Source organism: Netta rufina (assembly GCF_964035555.1).
Source record: "Netta rufina genome assembly, chromosome: 3".
Lineage (NCBI taxonomy): Eukaryota > Metazoa > Chordata > Aves > Anseriformes > Anatidae > Netta > Netta rufina.
This window is the reverse complement of record NC_140125.1, coordinates 50,469,101-50,485,020: the sequence shown is the minus strand read 5'-3', so window position 1 is coordinate 50,485,020 and position 15,920 is coordinate 50,469,101. Positions and strand designations below refer to the sequence as shown.

The 15,920-nt window shown below is 44.3% G+C and overlaps 2 protein-coding genes across 2 annotated transcripts; both read left to right on the top strand.

Moving 5' to 3' along the window:
- Nucleotides 1-127: 127 nt before the first annotated feature.
- Nucleotides 128-1,967, top strand: MRPL18 (mitochondrial ribosomal protein L18). The gene is made up of 4 exons (XM_084283927.1): nucleotides 128-326; nucleotides 551-731; nucleotides 1,283-1,517; nucleotides 1,767-1,967. Exons 1-4 carry the CDS (start codon nucleotides 263-265, stop codon nucleotides 1,836-1,838), a joined length of 552 nt encoding a protein of 183 aa, XP_084140053.1. The 5' UTR covers nucleotides 128-262; the 3' UTR covers nucleotides 1,839-1,967.
- A 571-nt stretch (nucleotides 1,968-2,538) lies between these two features.
- Nucleotides 2,539-15,053, top strand: PNLDC1 (PARN like ribonuclease domain containing exonuclease 1; the record flags this gene model as incomplete). The annotated part of the gene is made up of 19 exons (XM_084284419.1): nucleotides 2,539-2,614; nucleotides 3,110-3,167; nucleotides 3,299-3,372; nucleotides 4,285-4,318; nucleotides 4,466-4,589; nucleotides 5,263-5,351; nucleotides 5,830-5,930; nucleotides 6,967-7,046; nucleotides 8,096-8,233; nucleotides 9,170-9,239; nucleotides 9,475-9,560; nucleotides 9,759-9,814; nucleotides 11,013-11,080; nucleotides 11,839-11,892; nucleotides 12,107-12,149; nucleotides 12,703-12,802; nucleotides 13,960-14,135; nucleotides 14,308-14,406; nucleotides 14,981-15,053. The coding sequence occupies 19 exons, from the start codon at nucleotides 2,539-2,541 to the stop codon at nucleotides 15,051-15,053; spliced, it is 1,599 nt and encodes a 532-aa protein (XP_084140545.1).
- Between the last annotated feature and the right edge of the window lie 867 nt (nucleotides 15,054-15,920).

Genomic DNA, 15,920 nt, shown 5'->3' with positions numbered 1-15,920 from the left:
CTAGAAGATGAAGGGCGGGGCGGGGCGCTCGCGCATGCGCGCTGGCTGCTCGCAGCCCCTCCCCTCCGGGGCAGGGTTACGGCCGCCGGGGGGGGAGGTGCAGCCCCGCGTGACGTCACCAAGCGCGGGCGGAAGTGCTCCCGGTGGGCTTCCGGGGCAGGTGCCGGCCGCACCCAAGATGGCGGCACCCAGGCGCCCCTGAGCAGAGGGGAAGGGAAAGGAAAGGAAAGGAAAGGAAAGGAAGGGAGCGGAGCGCGGCCCCATGGCGCTGAGCGGCCGCTGCTGCCTGCTGCTGGCGGCCGGCAGGCTCCCGGCACGCGGGGCGGGTAAGCTCGGCCCTTCTGCGCCCCTTGTGCGTGTGCTCGGGTTTGTGTTATGTGTGGGTCTTAAAACACGGCTGAAACGTCATGTGCCTTTAACTTGTAGTTTACAATCCGCTTCGCATGTCAGAGAATGAGGCTGAGCACTGATCATTTTGTATCATATTTGTTCTACTATTTGTGCTATACCTACTTTTTTTTTTTTTTTTTTTTTTTTAATGTTCCTCAAGGTTTTCGTTCTGCAGCGACTACAGCGAGCGTCAAAGCAGAGCCTGCGGCGGACACGAGTGACAATGACGTTGTCGCCCCGGACTTCACCAACAGGAACCCTCGGAACCTGGAGCAGCTGGCCCTCGCTAGGAAGGAGCGGGGCTGGAGGACGACGTGGCCCAGGAGGGAGTTCTGGCACAGGTGAGGCCGGAGATCGCTAGCAGGAGCAAAGACTCCAAAAGAAATAACAATTTTTAAAAAATACCGTGTGAAATCCCTATGAAATGCACTTTTTGGGTTATTGAATCAGTTGAAAATAACTACGCTTCCAGCTGGGGATTCAAAATCAGAACGTTAGACTTTAAGAGACTATATGACAAACCTAACGTTATTTTTTGACTGGAGCAGTTTGCCTGCACAAGCACCAATGCTACCCTGTACGAGCACACAGTGCTTGGTTTCGGTGTGAGTGCTGGTGGTGTGAAGGAGTGTCAGGCTGTGCACGTAATTGCTCAGGAGTCACTCTTGGAATTTCCCTCGGTTCAACTGGTAACATGATTCCTGTTTATATCTTAATGAAGTAAAAAAAAAAAAATAGATAAAAAAGCGATATTAAGAAATTGTTAATATAATAACAGTTGTATTGCATCCAATTTCATTTCACAAAGCAAGTAACTTAAGAATTTCAGTGTGTTCTCTTTGTAGACCTGGAAAGGACGTCATCTCCCATGTCGCTTCTTTCCTTCACCCAGATTACGGCTGGAGCGGACGCAGCATTACGTAGAGGCCTTCGTTGAGCGCTGTAACGGAGATGTTGTAGTGTCTGCCTCTACTCGAGAGTGGGCTATAAAGAGACACCTGTACAGCCCCAAGGGGGTAACGGCGTGCAAGAACCTCGGCCGTGTAATGGCACAGCGCTGCTTGGAAGCAGGAATCAACTTTGTGAACTTTAAAGCTGTTATTCCCTGGGAACGTCGTTGTGACTCGGCAAGTACCCATCTCCTTATACTTGTTTTGACTTTTTTACCTTTTTAAGCATTGATTTACTCTTCTCACTATTAATTTTCTTTTGTGGCTTGACTGTCCCTTCTTGTAACATTCAAAATGGTAACCCTGACGAGCTCCAATTCATGGCATTGTGCTTCAGTGAGGCTGTTAGCCTCTGACCCACCACAGGTATTTGATCCTGACTGCTTTTCTCTGTATTTATTCACATCTCTCTCTCTTTTCAACAAGATTCAAGAGTTTGAAAAAGCTATGAAAGAGGGCGGTGTTGTTCTGCAAGAGCCACGAAGAATTTATCTGTAAGATGGAGATCATCTGGAAAACTTTCCAAGGAAAAAAAATCACTTCTTTTGGTGTGTACAGGCACAGTGAAGGTCCAGAAATGGAAAAAGCTGGACCGTAGTATCTACTAATAAAACATTTTTAAATGGATTTGTGTCGTATTCTTGATTCCAAAACTATCAATGCCTTTCTTCTAAGGCTAGGCTAAACTGTTCTCATGGTTCAGCCTTACCGCTGGTCACTCAAATACCAGATTTTATTTTGTAAATCAATAATTTTTCAACAAATTTTCATTATTTCATTTGTGTTGTTTCAACCTGAACACTGGGAAGGTATTTGTTAGGTATTTGACCCTTGTATGCTGGCAGTCTAATTTAGCAGATGGCCATCAGGTGAGCATTTACTGTGGTCACAAAGTTACATGCTAAACTCAGTAAACACACAAAACCAAAAAACAACACATAAGTTTGCATTCCCCTAACTCATCTTTGCAGCCTTCTTGCAACCCTTCCCAGGTCTCGGTGCGGAGGTGCACGCTGTAGGTGCAAGATGCCCGCTGCCCCTCTCGCCCGTCCCCGTCCCCCAGCTGTGTCGGGTGTCGCGACCCGCCCCTATATCGCAGCCCGCTTCCCCCTTCCCGTTCAGCCCCGGGGCAGGCGCGCAGGCGCTGGGGGCGGAGCGGAGCGGGGCCGTGTCCCGGGGTTTTGGGGTCCCGAGGGCGATGGACGTGGGGGCTGCGGGCTTCGGGCGGCTCTTGCCCGCCCTGCGGGACCGGGTCTGCAGCGCCGCCTTCCTGGGTGAGCGCCGGGGCCCGGCAGGGTGCCCCCGTGGGGCCCCCCTGTCGCAGCTGTAGGCTGCTCGGGGCAGCAAGCTGCTGGTGCTGGCTGAGAGTGAGCCCCATGGGCATGTGGGGGTGTTTTTGTGCTTTTCGGAATGAGAGCCTTGGAGGCTGCTGGAAGGAAAGTGGGGACATGCAGAGGGAGGCATTAAAGCAGCCTTTGCTTTGGAATGACCCCCGAGGGAAGGGGAGAAAGCAGAATGCTGCTCACACTCACTGTGTTACATGCAGGCGGTGAGGGTGCTGCCCTTCGCTCACCTTGAGAAATCGGCCAGGGAGTGAGAGGGTTTGCTCTTGCAGCAGTTCATCCCTTTTTTTCTTCTGGACCTGCTGTTGGGTTTAACAAAGAGGTTGTGGTGAAGAGGGATCCTTCAGAGATCCTTGGCCGGGTGCTGGCGGAATGCACGCCTCATATTTTGTTTATTTTGCTTTGTTTTGGTATTCTTTCTAACAGGCCTTGATATGGAGTTCACTGGCTTATACTCGACTGTCCTACAAAATAACCAGCCCAGGTAAAGCTGCTGGACTTGAATAGCGAGGAAGAATTGCTGTTCAGGCTCTGTGAAAGCCAACCTGTGCATTGCCACAGTTCTCACTTTCCTTCCCCTTCCCTCACCCCGTGCTTTGGGTTTTGTTTTGGTAGCCTGTTTGATTCCCCCGCCGAGCGGTACCTGAAGGTCAGGCAGAGCGTGCAGCGCTTCACAGTCACCCAGCTCGGTAAGTGCTCCACAGGGAGCAGTCCCACCAGGGTCCCCTTGCTGGCTGCTGAGCCCTTGAAGCCCTACCTGTGGATTCTGTTCACAGAGCCATTTGTTGGCAATGGTAGGTTGGTTGGTTTGGTTCTTTTCTGATGTTTCTACTAGCAGCTTTTTAATACTGTAAATAATTTAAAGTCAGGTGGGCCATATGCTTCTTACTGATCTAAAGCTATTCATATTTAAATATCCCAGGTACAAATACAGAGCTATAAAAAACAAGGGTGCAAGCAAGAACTAAGTGATAGCAGCTCCAATTCAAGGCTGTCGTTGACAGTTGATACGATGTATGTGTAAGGGGACTGTGAGAGAGAAAAACAAAGGGTGGTATTTCTGATGTTCCTAAAATGGAGGGAAAAAAAAAGTCAACAAGAGAAGGGAGCACTGGCGGAGGGCTACTGAAAATTTTCTTAAGAACCAGTTAAAGGTTAGGAGTGAAACTCGGGAAGTGTTTTAAATATTCTTCAAACACTTAATCTACGTAAGATCTTAATGTGCTTTTTAAGGATTAATAGGAAAATGAGGACCTAAATACCCAGCTCCTTATACATGCTTTTGTAGTGAAGCTGGACCCACTGGTCTACGTGTGCGTAGTTGGAGACTTTTGTCACTGACTCCCCTCTTCTCACCCCTTGCTCAGTCTATTTACTGCTTAACCAGACCTGACTTCTTGCTTAACTGAGCGCTGAAGAGCTTTTAGGGCTGTCAGGGAGCTGAGGAGTGGCCTGGCAGTTTGTGTAAAGGTTGCAGTGTGGTGTTAGTAAATGAGAAACACACTCCTTCAGGGATCTCTCACATCACTGATTTCATTTTCATGGTATTGTAGACATCAGCCCAACATCACTATTTCAGTTCAGGTCTCTCTTTCTTGCAGGGCTGGCAATATTCACAGAAGAAAATTCAAACAAGTAAGTAAAAAGCATCCTTTCCACGTAGACTTGGGCTTTTCTGTTAAAACGAAGGCAGCGTGGTTGAGCTTTTATGCAGAAATCTCTTGGGAAGGGCTGTGTCATTTCTTGTAATCATCTTCTAGAGATTTTTTCTTTTCATTTTAGGTATGTGGTGCATTTATACAACTTTTTTCTCTTTCCGTCAACGTTGGGAGTTACGGATGTTGAATTCGCCCTCTCTGCATCTAGCATTCAATTCCTGTCTCATTACGGCTTTGACTTTAATAAGGTATGTAGTCTCTATGCCAGGAATCTAGAGCAGAGGAGGTCTGTGCAATTCTAGGAGAAACTATGATTAATATCTCTAAATGATACGTTCTTGGGGTAGGCAGCTTCTTCCTGATGTATGAATCCATTGTGTGGTTCATTAGCAGGGAGAGTGAGCACTGGTTTTCTGAAGGGCCTGAGAGGCAATATCCACATATTTGTCAGCCTAAGACAAATTCCCCTATCCCCAAAGATGAAAACACAACTCTTTTGAGCTTAGAAGTCGCTAAACAGAGCCCAGTGGGAGTTTTTAACTTTCCATGAAGGTGGAGGAGTCTCAGTGTACCTGTACCTTATGCATTGCCATGCTTCCCATAAACTGAGGCTGTTAAATAAGAGCACTGTTTAGCAATTTTGGATAGGTCGCATCATATGTTGGTATCTTGATGTTTGAAGAATCTCAGTAAAGGAAAGGTAAAAGCAGAGCAAAAAAAAAAAAAAAAAAGGTATCTTCCTTTATGAACAAATACATCTTGGATTACCTACAGTTAATGTTTTTGGAGAAGATATTTTGAGAACGAGAATCACCAGCACTTCCTAAATACATGTCAGTTTTGGAACTGGCTAACCTGCTATTCTTTAATTTGGTGCAAGAAAGTCCAGGGGAGATTAACTAACCGTTTTTCTCCCTTCAGTTCCTGAAAGATGGAATCCCGTACATGAACGAGGTACAGGAGGAGAGCCTAAGCCAGCATCTCTCAGAGGGCAGCTGGAGAGTCTGCAGGTGAGCGTTACTCAGAGGGGTGGCTCCTGTACTAATGCTGTTGACAGCTCTCCTTCACCCAGATCATGTTTTGTAAATCAGTAAAATGTTGATCTGGATGCCTTGCTGCCAGTTCTTCCTGCATGCTGTGGTCTGCCCAGAGGCGGACTGAGATCACAGAACCACAGGCTCACTGAGGTTGGCAGGGGCTTCTGGAGGCTACCTGGTCCAACCCCCTCCTCAAGCAGGGCCACCCAGAGCTGCTTGCCCAGGCCCACGTCCAGGTGGCTTTGGAGGATCTCCAAGGGGAGTCACCCACACAGTACAGAAACACGCTTCCTGATGTTTAGATGCAAAATATCACAGGGTACAATCTGGAGAGTTGGCTGGATATTTGGGAAATACTTCTGCATTCCTACAGCAAGGCATGAGTCTCAGCTATAAAATGAACAAACAAAAATATAATTTCTCTCCCTCTTTTTCCCTGATCCTGCTTTAGTGCTGTGGGCAGGGATGTGATGAAGAAGGCTATTGATGAAGTGACCAGGTGGATAGTAGCAGCAGAGGAAGGGGAGACCATGATTCTGAAGGATCTGAGCGGTATGGAACAGGGCGCTTCCCTTGGGTGCTGACAGGCTCTGAGTGGCTTCATCACTGCTGAACATCTGTGGCTGCTGGTGTCCTTTGCTTCCTGTTCTCTTAAACAAGTCTCCTAAGAATGAAAGCACACGTGCCCATCCTGCCTTTACAGCCCTCTGCCTCTGCCTCCATTCTTGTCAGGAATTCGTCTCTGAGCTCTGCTTTTCTGCGCTATTGTGGCGTTGGGTCTTCCTGTGGTGGAGGTGCTGAGATGAGGAGAGCTTGTTTTGTAGTAACTGGCTTCTATTTTGTGCTTCTTCAGAATAGTAAGTGGAGAATTCGTAGGTGATCTGAATCAGGAGAACTTTGGGCTTGTTTGCAAGCTGAGAAGTCTCTGTGCTATTTTGGGGGAGAAGAAGTACATGGAATCATAGCAGGGGCTAATTTGTAGGTTTGTTCATGGAGACCAAACCAGGTCAGGGGGTGAAACACAGGAAAAGGTTAGGAAGGACTCTGATACTTTTTTTTTTTTTCTTCCCCTCAGTCCAGTCCAAGAGTGTGAAATGCAGAGGGTAGAGAGTGTGCTCAGTTTCGTATTTACTACACCTGCTGTAGTAGATATGATTATGAAACTTTATTTAAGCAATGAGACTGATTAAAGTGTCCTTTAGCATGCTGTTCGTAAAACAACAGGTTAATTTGTTATCAGCCACCTCTCATCTGTGCTTGGCTTCTGAGTGTGTTGCTCTGACACCTTTTACAAACACAGCCAGTCTTTCTCAGAGCGCTCATAATTACCTTTCTCCCTCTTCTTGTTTTCAGTTGGTCTTTTGCTTTCCTCTATGTCCTCACAAAGGCTTATTTGACTGAAATTCTCACTGTGACTTTTTTTTTTGCTGTCATGACGTGAATAGGAATGTACCAAAATCATACATTCAGGCCTATTTTTTGTACAGTGGAGGAGAAAAATCTGGTCAGTCCTTCTGTCTAGAAAAAGTGTTTTCCAAATAGGCTTCTCTGCCCCTCTGAAATTGTCACTATTTCTTTTCTGCCTTAGGCTCTCACATGCTTGAAGTTCAGCTGGTTCTGAGACAAGCTCTCCAGGATGTTTGGACGCAGCCTCTTGAAGATGATGAGGTGAGCTGGAAACTTGGACCTTTTGAAGAGGGGATTTCCATCTAGATAGATAGAACTGGTGTTCCTGTAGAGGCACCAAAATGTTGCTTGTACTTTTCATGATAGGGGGTCCAGGAGGAGAAAACAAAACAAAAGAATGTACTGGGCAGTGCTGATTTTGGATCCCTTTCCTTGGCATATTGCAAAATTGAATAACTTTTGGTTTCTGTTTCACCTGTAGCCACAAAATACATTGAGCTGTGGAAGTACTTGTCCTTGGAGGGGTTCTGCAGGGACTTTCTTCCTGTCTTTAGACTTTGACAGATAACTCTTTCAATACCTTCCCAAGAATGTGCAGTTTTAGCTTTTTTTTTAAGTGGTGTTTTTTTTTTTTTTTCATTTGCTGACATTTTGCCATATAGTTGCTTTGATTATTTGATTACTTTCACTCTTAATATGGCTTGTAATAGTGGGGTATGCCTTTTTCATCTTTTTTTTTTTTTTTTTTTTTTTTTAATATTTGGTGCAGTATTTTCTGAATTAAACTTAAGGCTGTGGAGCTCTCAAAACATGGCATGAGTCTTAACAGTCAGTTGCTTAGATATAGATTACAAAAATATATATTTTTTTACATTAGTACTCTTTTGGCTTGATAACAAATGTCAGCAGAGTGACAGATTTACTCATCCCACTCACCTGCAGCACAGCCTTTGAGGATTCAGTTTGTGTGATTGCTCTTTTCTTCTGTTTTTCAGTGCCACAAGCTTACAATATTGGCATAAAGTTAAACTGAATTATGTTTATTTGTGGTCCAAAATATCTGTGGTAGGAACTATCCCATTAAGAAGAGAAGCATTAATGAGACACCATTAGAACAGGACTTATTTTTTTTATTACTGGAGCACTGATCTCAGTAGGGAAGAGAAGTGAGGCCGTTTTGAGGTCCCGGGAGTGTCTGTTCTTCATAGCCTGGAAGCTGAACATGAGTCCTCAGCATTACTGAACCCCAGTAAGCAATGCACATACAGCTAGTGTGGGAGGCTGAGGTATCCAACATCTGTTCTTCTCAGGTAATGGTGAAAAAAGTGAGTCCGCAACAGCGCCGGCTTCTGGAAAACTCTTCTTATGACTACTGCCGGAAGGAGCTGATTCTCACGTCTGCCCGGGGCTTCACCAACCTTTTCCAGATACTTGTTAAAGCTAAAAAGGTGAAAACCCCCTGTCTCTACTCTAATTTTTCATCTCTTTTTTTTTTTTTTTTTTTTTTTAGTTTACTACACTGGATGTAGAGATAAAAGATAAAGAAGTAGTTTGAGTGACTCAGTTCATTCAGTGTGATCATCCTGTTTATCTGTCAGAAAAACTGAGATGAATTCTTAGACTGCAGTCGTGGTTAGAAAAAATGTGTGTTAAACACAACATGATCTTACTGACCAGGTTCCTCTCCCAAAGCATGCTCAGCGTTATTGATCCAAATGCTGGATTTCCCTGTGTTACGCTTCTGTTAATCCTGCAGACCAAATGAGGCTGAGGAGAGTGAGTCAGAAGCCATTCTGCAATGTGTTTTTTAAACTATTTGAGCAAAAGCGGAGTCTGCAACGCTGAAAATCCTTGCGTTACACAGCATGAGTCACCGTCTAAGAAAGCTGAGCAGATTCTTGCCTCTGGGGCAAGATACTGTGCTTTTCAGCATGTGGCAGACCTGTTTACTGGGCCATGTAGGCTGTCAATGTGATTGTATATGGCAATTCTCATGTTCTGTATGCAGGTCACTGAATGAATTTCAGCTTCAGAAGAGTTTAGGCCTGAAAGCTGTCCTTCCCCTTCTGGTTAGGCCTATAAATGTGATCGCTGAAAGATGCTAGCACTGTTCAGCTGAACTGAGAATCTAGCTCATAGTTTCTTAGATCTATACAAAATAGGATACTATTCAAAAATACCCTCTTCAGACAGTCCACAAGTCTGATTTCCCGAAAGCACTAGTCCTGCAGTGGCCTTTGCAACCTGAATGACTTCTGTGTGAGTGCATGTGGATGCTGTCCATGGGGGGAAAGAATTACAGCTGTTGAGCAGGTCTGAGGTGGGTTACATCTGAGTCCTTATGCAGAAAGCTGCTCCAACAGGCTGTTATGTTCTTCCAACAGCCACTGGTGGGACATAACATGTTCATGGACCTCTGTCATCTTCATGACAAGTTCTACAAACCCCTTCCAGGTAATGCTGTACGTGTCGGCTGTCCCTGTCTGTGCCCCAGGCAGCTGCCTTTGCAGCAGGGACGGGAGGCTGAGCACAGTGGGCATTCAGCACCCCAGCAGGTAGCCCTGCAGTGCTTGGTGCTAGTCACCTCTTCTGCACTCCAACTGCTGGAGCAGGGCATCATTCCTCGGGTGAAATACTGTTGGCTTTTCCTCAGTTTCATAACTTTTTTATCCATGCGTTTTGCTTTCAGAAAGCTATGAGGAATTTAAAAGGAATATTCACAACCTGTTCCCTGTCCTCATAGACACCAAGACTGTAACAAAATCCATCTGGAGGGTAAGATGTGATGGTGCTTCTGTGTGGCATTAGAGCTTGTATTTTCTCCGCTGGGTGAAAGACTTTCCTGAGTGGTTACAGAGCTGTCACTAGTCCTAAGTGTTGCCATGAGACACTCTGACCTGAGGTCTCATTTAATGAATCAGCAGTACTAGCAAAGGAGCTCATGCGGTTTTCTAACACATTCTTCTTTTACAGAATCATCGGTTTCCTCGAGTATCTACTCTTTTGGGGGTGTATGAGGTTCTGTGCAGGTCAGTGGTGGGCTATAGAAGCTTCTGCTATCACTTAATTTTCTTGGGAAAGATACTTTGTATATTCATTATTTCCCTTCTCCCAGATATTTTCCGTCTGGTTACTTGTCTTTCTAAATTTAAGAGCAAAATATTTTCTCATCTTTCTTATAAAATTATTGTTGAGTGAAGTATTTGTTCTAAAAGTCACTGCTCACATCAGAGCTTTATGGGCCTAGAGTCCATAAAATGTATTCTAATCTATACTGTGTAACTGAAATGTTTCATGTTAGTTATGTGGTTGTAGTGACCCCTGCGTTCCTGAATACCAAGCAGGGCTTTAGAGCTTTGTAGGAGCTTTCCACCTTCATTTTATTGGTCTCAGGGTTAGCTTGCAGATAGCCTTACACGCAATTTTACATTTGTGTGTTGCTTATGGCATGCTATGAAATGAATAAGTTTAAATTCTCAGTGAAAACATACCCTAATTTCAAATGCAAGCTCCCAGGAAAGAGCTGTTAGCACTGAGCTCAAAGCTCTAATTAAACACAGTGATCAAGTGGAGCCTCAGTAGATACCCTATTTCATGAGCTTAACCATCATGTGGTTTTCTACGCTTGTTCTTTGGATATGTTGTTTTTGCGTGTGTATCAAACACTTAGTAAGAAAAAGCAAAATTTCCTCTTCCCCTCACCCCTACTCCCAAGAAGTAGATGCCAAATCAGAGCTTATAAAAACAGTACTGTTCCTTGTTTTGTAGCATTTTCAGACTGCAGATTCTCAGAGTTTTGGTACTTTTTTTTTTCTTTTATTTCAGTCACTCCATAGGTATCTATTTAATCTGTCCCCCATTCAAATAGCACTCAAACAGAGCCATCTAAACCACCTCTCTCCTTGAAGTTGTCCATTGATTTTTTTTTTTTTTTTTGTTTAATTCGCATTTTTATTTGCAATTAGAGCAGGTTGCTGCTTAGAAATTTTGGCTGTGGGAGGAGACTGAGGTAGTTTTTAGGAGTTAGTTTTCAGGAAAACTGTTAGTGTTCAGCAAAGAATCTCACCCTTTAATAAGATACTACCAAAGTTCCTTTTAAACTGTTCAATAGTTTTTTCTGAAATGAAGCCACAGGTCACTAGAGAACAGGAAAGCCTGGCATATAACTTGTCTTGTCCTTCCTCGGTATGTTAGAGACAAAAATCTCACGCATCCATTTGTCTTCAGCAACAACCTAAACCCCACAGATCCAACGGGCCCAGTGATTACTCTCGCAAGTGACTGTTCACGATACGGTATGTTTTTAAGCACATCTTCAAAGTTGGGTAGCTAAAGGGGTTTGTTTTATTGTGTGGATGTCCACATGGAAAGTGCGAGTGAATGTTGGTAGGACTGCTGAATTCACACAGGGCTTCTGATGCGTGTCAGTCCTGGCCCAAGGCCTGGGCTTGCAGAAGGTTGCATGTTCCTCTCCTCCCTGGCAGCTGCTGGGGGTAAGGCAGGGCAGGACACAAAGGTTTACACCACGCTGCTGGCATAAATGGCATTTGCACTCAGATGGGCTAAACTGAGCCCAACTTGGTGCAGTGAAGAGTCAGCAGCCCTTGGGCAAGGGGAGGTGGGAAGCAGCGATCCTAGAAGAGGGAGCTAGTGGCAGGTAGGTCCCAGAAAACAGCTGAGCTAGGTAGCTCACAGACCTTTCCTGCCTGTCGTGGTGTCCTGTAGCCCATGGCCTTCTGTGTTTTGAAGCAGTTCCCATGCCATCAGTAGCATAAAACACAATTCCTTTTAGGTTTTCATGAATGTTCATTTTATTTTTTTATGTGCATCTTACTAAGCTCTTCAGCTGTTGGTATAACTGCTGCCTTTTTGTTGGCTGTGTTTTAAAATGCCTTGTAGAATTGTAGACCTGCTATTGGGTGTAAAGGCTTTAAGGGAAGGAGAGAAACTGCTGAGGGATGGGGGAAAAAAAAAATTAGGATTCTGTAGCCAAGCCGTTTCCACAGTGTGATGGAGCCTTTTATTTCTTTTTAATTTTGTTGGACACTTACAGCTGAGAAGAAGTCCCCTCATGAGGCAGGCTATGATGCATTTCTCTGTGGTTCAGGTAAAATGCTTCTCAAACGCTTCTTGAACTTTTTTTATTGGGGCTTGGCAATTCATTTCCTGCTCTGTTTACTCCATGCTAAGTAATATTTATTTATACACAGTCTTATTCTTAGTAACTTACCTGCACTTTGAGTTTTTTACTTTCTGTAGTTCCATTTATTTAGTTATGTTCCTATATCTTTGTTCTAAAGTATCGTTGTTTCTCCTTCTAGTTCTTCTGAAGTCAGCTCATTTGCTACTACGCAGAGTGACAAAGTGAGTGGTGTTTACATGTTTATCAAAAGTCTTGTTACACAGATGAGTCTTACAGAAAACTGTCCTGAGTTTGCTCTGGCTGACTTTGTGTTTTTCAGTCTGACCTTCCTTTTGGATAACAGAAAGTGTTATTGAAAATGTCATTGTTCTAATTAGATTGTTATTTTATAAATCTGAAAGTAGTAGATTTATGTCAAAGCTGACATTTTGAAAATGTAATCAGGGACCATGAAATGGCTCAGAGGTTGGGAAATGACATAGTGAATCCTTTATCCTCGAACAAGCTCTCTCAAGTTCAGTTCACTTGGGTAAGGGTCAAATCATTTTCCATTACTTTCCATTTTTGAAAACTGTGTGATTCAGTGACTTCAGCCAGTTAAGTTCCTGTTCAAATCCCTTCCCCCTGCTTGCAGCTTTTTGGTATCTTCTGCAGAAGCCAAGCCTTGGAATACCTATTCCCTCACTAATCTGGGGGCTCTGTGTTCCAGAGACCTTGTGTGGCACCGCAGTGCTGGAGAGACAAAACATTGTTCCTTTTTGTTTTCAGATATAGTGATACAGTGGAGGCTGATCCTTCTTTCTCTCAGTATCTCACTGCGTTAGCTGAGTACCTGAACAAGGTGAATTTCATCCGAGGTGGTGCCTCAAGCATTGTGCGTATGAATTGCAGGTCTGTAACCACTCTGTGGGGTACGTAGGTCCATAGCCTAGCTGATGGCTTCATTAGAGGACAAAAATCCACCAGTGCCTGGGCCCACCTTGGCAGAAGTTGTCTCCATGCAAGTGACACAAATGACCTTTCAAAATGGCAAATGAGTTGAAATTCTGCCTCATGAAACAGAATCATAGAACCATTTAGGTTGGAAAAGACTTCCAAGATCATCAAGTCCAACCATTAACCTAGCATTGCCAAGTCTGCCACTAGACCATGTCCCTAAGCACCACATCTACATGTCTTTTAAATACTTCCAGGGATGCTGACTCAACCGCTTCCCTGGGCAGCCTGTCCCAGTGCCTCACAATGCTTTCAGTGAAGAAATTTTTCCTAATATCAAACCTAAACCTTCCCTGGTGCAACTTGAGACCATTTCCTCTCATTCTATCACTTGTTGCCTGGGAGAAGAGACTAACCCCCCACCTTGCTACAGCTACTTTGAGGTAGCTGTAGTGTGATAAGGTTTCCCTGAGCCTCCTTTTCTGTAGGCTAAATAAGCCCAGCTCCCTCGGCTGCTCCTTGTGAGCTTTGTTCTCTGGATCCTACATCAGCTTTGTTGTGCTTCTTTGGATGTGCTCCTCGATGTCCTTCTTGCAGTGAGGGACCCAAAACTGAACGCAGTACTCAAGGTATGGCCTCACCAGAGCCGAGTACAGGGGGACAATCAGTTCCCTAGTCCTGCTGGCCACACTAGATACAAGCCAGGATGCTGTTGGCTTTCTTGGCTACCCGAGCACACTGCTGGCTCATGTTCAGATGGCTGTCAACCAATACCCCCAGGTCCCTTCCTGCCAAGCAGTTTTGCTGCCTCATCGTATTAATATTGTTACCTTACAGGATGGCATTAGTCACTTTACACTGTCCTAACACTGTGCTCTGTAGAAGAGCTTGCTGTTTCTCTGTTTTTCTATGTAGCAATAGTTTGCCTTTATGACTCCAGTTTAGAAAAATACTGGGACAAAAGAAAAGTAACCTTGCACCAACAGTTGTGCAGTATGCTGTCCTATTTTTGTGACGTTTCCTGATTCTGTTGTAGTTCTATAGTTCTGTACTATTCCTGAACTCAGATATGTCTCAACATTGCATATTTTCCAGAATTTTTCTGGGGAAGATGTACCCAGCCAACATCCCCCTCCCTTGGTTGTCCGTGTCCGAGGCTGGCCACAGATGAATGAAAGGCAGATTTACCAGGAGTTAAAAGCTCTTTGTCGCTTTGATGTCAGAAGGCTATCAGAGAACCAGTTCATTTTGCTCTCCAATAAATTTAAGCAGTAAGTGACTGGAAAATCCTACCTTTCTGTCCCTTGATCCTCTTTGATCCAAGTTTTCATCCTCCTCTCTCTCTGTTATGACAGCTCTTAGATAAAGAGATTTCTGTCCTGATCTGTGGGATGCTGTAAGCAGCCTGCAAGTCATGGTTAATGACATCTGCTTTCATTACAGTGTCAGGCTTGTTCTCCGCAATTATAAACACCACCCTCATCTGCAGATCTCTGTCTATCGCCACTGGAGGCACTCTCCGCGTGTGAACTGCTTGTTGCAGTGAGTTATGAAAATCACATGAATGGGGAGGAGGGAGGGAAGGACATCCTGTTCATAGTGCTGGGGCCCTGTCACAGAAGCAGTGTGCTGCTCTTTCTGTGTCCTTCTAGAGATCGGGGAGTTGAGAAAGAGGTTCCCATGCTGACTGCTGGATTGCTGCTTGTGATCTTTCATCCCTGGGCAGCAGGACTTCAAACAAGATCTTGATTAACCAGATCTAAGTTAACCCAAGAACATTTCACCATGGAGAGCACAAAACCATGTGCTATCATAACAGACAGAGGATTACCTTGATGAGCTGCAGTGCTAGCTCCAATAAGCTCGAGGAGAGAGAGGCAGAGTCTCCTAGGTGTGGGAGGGCTGTGGGTTTTTCTGGAGCAGAGTTGAAAGCTCAGTAGCAGGGGAGAATTACAGATTCGAAATGCATCCCTCTGGAAGAAGAGGCAGCAGTGCTAATGAATAGTGAATTTCTGGCCTGACACAGTTAGAAAAAGAATCTCAGTTTTTAATAAGAACAAAATTCAGACCTGAATATAAGTAGCCTTAACAATGTTTTATCATTCTTGTCCTTTAGAGTGTCTGGTATTGTGGCACTGTGGTCTCTCTTGGCCTTTGTACTCGGAGGACGTCCTTGCTGTTCATCGTAAACGACTCTCTTTCAGCTGAGACATGAGGAATACCGATTTTTTTTTTTTTTTTGAATGCTTGTTCTGTTTTGTTTCATTTTCCCTTCATTCAATAAAGTATATATATATAAAAAAAAGTGTTTTAAATTTATTTATTGGAAATGAGCTTTTGAAGAGGATGTGTTGGTTTCTTGTTTGTATTATTTCGTAATCTGTTCAAAGCATAGCCCCTTCCTGAAGAGGTAGAGGTGGTTCTTTTGATGACTAATTTACTTTGTTCTAGTGGTTCTTCACAGCTATTCATAACCTCGGTTTGTTCTTAGTGCTTTTGTTGCTGCATAAAACACATTTGTGCTGAAGTTCTGGAAGTTATGAAATGAAAGAGACTATTTTTAACTTCAATTGTAAAGCAGGGGAAATGTCACTGTTTACCAAACAAAAATGGGCAGAGCTGATGGAGAAACCACTCTTGAAGCTCATGAAGGATTGTGGGGAATGGAAAATAATTTTCAGTGCTGTGACTGTTGTGCAGTTCAGTGGTAGTGGAGCTGAAGATAGTCGCAGATAAGTGGAATTTGTCAGCTTGCAGTTTGTAGAATATATACAGGTCAGGTGAGTTGGCATGTTATTTGTTTGCTTCTAGTGCACAGCATGTGAGGGCTCCTTTATCTGAAAATATGATGAGACATCGCACTCTGAGAAACTGAGATCAATTTCTACAATATAGCTAGAGTATTTAGCAGTCCAGGGACTGCCATCTTCAGAAATATTTCTTACAGATATCCTTCTTAAAACCAATCTGCCCATCCATGATTTCTAAATCATGGTCCCTAGATTCCGTTAGTCACCATATAATTTAAGGGGGCTCATGGTCATACAATAAGTAGA

Excerpts from the sequence above, each read along its gene's own strand:
- MRPL18 (XM_084283927.1), top strand. The coding sequence starts at position 263 with ATGGCGCTGAGCGGCCGCTGCTGCCTGCTGCTGGCGGCCGGCAGGCTC. Across the intron at positions 327-550 it reads GCTCCCGGCACGCGGGGCGG|GTTTTCGTTCTGCAGCGACT; the intron begins GTAAGCTCGGCC and ends ATGTTCCTCAAG. Across the intron at positions 1,518-1,766 it reads GGGAACGTCGTTGTGACTCG|ATTCAAGAGTTTGAAAAAGC; the intron begins GCAAGTACCCAT and ends CTTTTCAACAAG.